Source organism: Doryrhamphus excisus, chromosome 7, assembly GCF_030265055.1.
Source record: "Doryrhamphus excisus isolate RoL2022-K1 chromosome 7, RoL_Dexc_1.0, whole genome shotgun sequence".
NCBI lineage: Eukaryota > Metazoa > Chordata > Actinopteri > Syngnathiformes > Syngnathidae > Doryrhamphus > Doryrhamphus excisus.
In genome coordinates, this window is record NC_080472.1 from 20,191,917 (window position 1) to 20,195,015 (window position 3,099).

The 3,099-nt window shown below is 50.0% G+C and overlaps 1 protein-coding gene across 1 annotated transcript; it reads left to right on the forward strand.

Annotated features, from left to right (window-relative positions):
- The first annotated feature begins 395 nt into the window (after nucleotides 1–395).
- Nucleotides 396–2,407, forward strand: LOC131132338 (uncharacterized). The gene is made up of 3 exons (XM_058077876.1): nucleotides 396–663; nucleotides 769–1,289; nucleotides 1,410–2,407. Exons 1-3 carry the CDS (start codon nucleotides 638–640, stop codon nucleotides 1,784–1,786), a joined length of 924 nt encoding a protein of 307 aa, XP_057933859.1. The 5' UTR covers nucleotides 396–637; the 3' UTR covers nucleotides 1,787–2,407.
- Nucleotides 2,408–3,099: the final 692 nt, after the last annotated feature.

Sequence of the window (3,099 nt, forward strand, 5' to 3'; positions counted from 1 at the left end):
ATATTTTATTTTTTTAAATATATTGTGGTGTATAGTAGCCTTAACAGTTTCAATTTATAATTATTTTTTCACATTTTCATGTTTTTACGTCTTTTTGTTATGTATTTTGATTTTCCTTATGTTGCTTTGCAGCTACGGTGTTACTACATAAGAAGAGCTTTTTGGCTCCACCTTGTGGCCATTGTATGTAGTGCAGTCGGACGCCGTTGCACTCGCAGCAAGTTTAAACCTGTCTGACCTTTAAATGTTTCCATATTTAAACCAAGTGTAAAGTCTTTCTAGGTTCCAAGTAGTTCCATTGCCTTCATGGAGATATAAATACGCAAATATACCCCAGAACTTTTACAAAAAAAAGAGTGGTTCGAGTCCTAAAATAGCGCCGTTTTTCAATGACTGTGCGTCATTGTCGTCATTGTTATGCGCCTTTGTGGTGCCTTTGTACGACTTGGACTAGAGCGCGCGTTGCAATGCGGAAGCGGGGAGCCGGGAGGAGGGTGTCACACGGGATGCTGACGTGGGTGAGCCGGTAAAAATTTCCATCGTCGGTAGCGCAGCGTGTGACCGGCTCCACTGCACCATCCACCGGGCAGCACACGACGCCGGCAAGCCGGGTTGTATGCGCCTCTGAGCGGCGAAGATGGGCAACAAGCTGCCGTCCACCAGGTACAAGAACATTGTTGTTTGTTTTTTATTTTTTTGGGGGGGGGTAGCATATATGGGGGCTATGTTGATGCTAAATAATGCTACATTGTTTGGTTTGAATCCCAGCTTCTTCAAAGCCGACACCCCCCAAACAGACCCCATGTTCAAAACCAGGACCATCAGCAAAGGGATCACCTACTACCAAGGACCACAAGCACCCCCTTCATCTCAGACCCCTGACCTACTTCACCCATCCACCCCGAGCCTCGACCAATCACAGGCCTCCCCCCGCCCTCTCCTCCTCTTCCTGTCATGGCTGGGCGCCCACCAGGCGGCGGCGTCCAAATACTTCCACACATACGTGGAGCGTGACATGGACGTGCTCCTGGTTCAGAGCAGCGTCCTCCACTTCCTGTGGCCCAACTGGGGCCTGGAGTACAGCCGGGAGGTTCTACGGGTGCTGGAGAGCCCCGAGTTCAGCGGGCGGCCCGTGGTGGTCTACGCGTCCTCCATCGGGGGCTACACTTTCACACAGGTGCTCGCTCATGTGGCCCACGGGCGGGGCGAGCACGATGCGTTGGCTCACAGGGTCGTAGGTCACATCTACGACAGCCTGGTGGCGGGCAGCCTGGAGCACATGGCCACAGGTGAGCGAGGGCCCCCGCCGGTACTCGGGTTACTTTGAATTATTCGCCATCTTGGTTTCGAGTTCCCACTTTGGGGGCGGCTTCTTTGATGATGCAATAAAGCGTTCTGTGTTTTCCCAGGCCTCGGTAAGACGTTGGCGCCGCGTCTGGAGGGCTTGGTGAAAATCGCCGCCATGTTCTACTTTTGGCTCTTCAAAGGCAGCACGGCGGACGTGTACCGGCGCGCCATCCAGGTGTTTGAGAGCAGCCCCGTCACGGCGCCCGCTCTCTTCTTTTTCAGCGAGAACGACGCCCTGTGCGACACGGCCGTGCTGGAGAAGACCATGGAGAAGTGGCGGCGCAGGGGCGTGGTCGTGCAGAGCAGGAAGTGGAAGAAATCCACGCACGCCGCGCACATGCGGTGCCACCCTGAGGAGTACCGCGCCACGCTGGACCGCTTCCTGAACTCGCTGCCTTTGATGCCCGTCCACGCGCACATGGAAGACTCCAAATGTTAACCGCGGTCACATCATTAACCTTCAAAGCAAAAGTCTAACTGCTTGTCATCGTCATGGCCACAACATTAGGTACACCCATAACCCCGCCCCCAACCCCAACCATATCCACACCTGTCAACATGTCACTTTTTTTTAATATCTTTGAATCCCTCCCCTCATCCCTCACCGTCTCCTGGGCAACACATCCCGGAACCAGTAAAGTCAGACCTTCAAAATAAAAGATTACTAGTAAATTAACCCTGGTAGCACAAAACCAGCATTTCACACTGTACCTAATAAAGTGGCCAGTTATTTATTTTACAGAAACGTTCAATTAAATCCAAAATTGGCATTAAAATTCTTTATTTTCATTCATTTTTAAGTGTGCTCCCATGTAATCGTAGCTGCAGTCCTCAAAGTGTCCACAAGAGGGCAGTGCTGCCCCACATATGTTTTAAACATGAATTTCACTGCAAAGGATGAATTATTTGGTATATTTATTGAGTTGTGGTATGGATACTCACACAGTGTTATGATTTTTAATATGATTTCATCTTCACAAGTGTGGACAGAACATGACGATGCTGTCTCATTAAAGGTGTGTCCACAGATGCCAGCGTCCAACGCAGATACTTTTTGGGGTAAGGGCTTCCTGGCTACTGTCTGAGGAACAGCAAGCCCAGACCGCAAAAAGACCCACGGAGGACAAATTCGGCAGATGTCCGTCATCTTCTTTACCAAGACCTGCGGTGTTAAAAAGAAAGCAAATATCAGGTGTGTAAAAGCGTACAGTCAGTGAATACACCATGCATGTTAGCATCTATTGACCTTTCGTCACATCCATTCATTTCTACCGCTTATCCTCACGAGGGTTGCAGGGGTGCTGGAGCCTATCCCAGCTGTCTTCAGGATACGAGAGGCGGGGTACACCCTGGACTGGTGGCCAGCCAGCCAATCACAGGGCACATATAGACAAACAACCATTCACACCCACATTCATACCTATGGACAATTTGGAGTCACTAATTAACCTAGCATGTTTTTGGAATGTGGGAGGAAACCGGAGTACCCGGAGAAAACCCACGCATGCACGGGGAGAACATGCAAACTCCACACAGAGATGGCCGAGGGTGGAATTGAACCCTGGTCTCCTCGCTGTGAGGTCTGCGCGCTAACCACTCAACCCTGTCACATCCAAATTTGGTAAACATTTTTTATATTTACAGTATTTGGGGGAGTAACCACCTGTGAATTTGTCGAAAGTCGAGAAAATTCCGGTCTGCCGAAAAGTTAAAATCCGGGAAAGGAAAGCAAATTATGGTAGAATCCCGGTG

What these genes read in the sequence shown, in the direction of transcription:
- LOC131132338 (XM_058077876.1), top strand. Translation starts at nt 638, where the DNA reads ATGGGCAACAAGCTGCCGTCCACCAG. An exon ending in AACAAGCTGCCGTCCACCAG is followed by an intron (nt 664 to 768) that starts GTACAAGAACAT and finishes TTTGAATCCCAG; the next exon opens with CTTCTTCAAAGCCGACACCC. An exon ending in CCTGGAGCACATGGCCACAG is followed by an intron (nt 1,290 to 1,409) that starts GTGAGCGAGGGC and finishes GTGTTTTCCCAG; the next exon opens with GCCTCGGTAAGACGTTGGCG.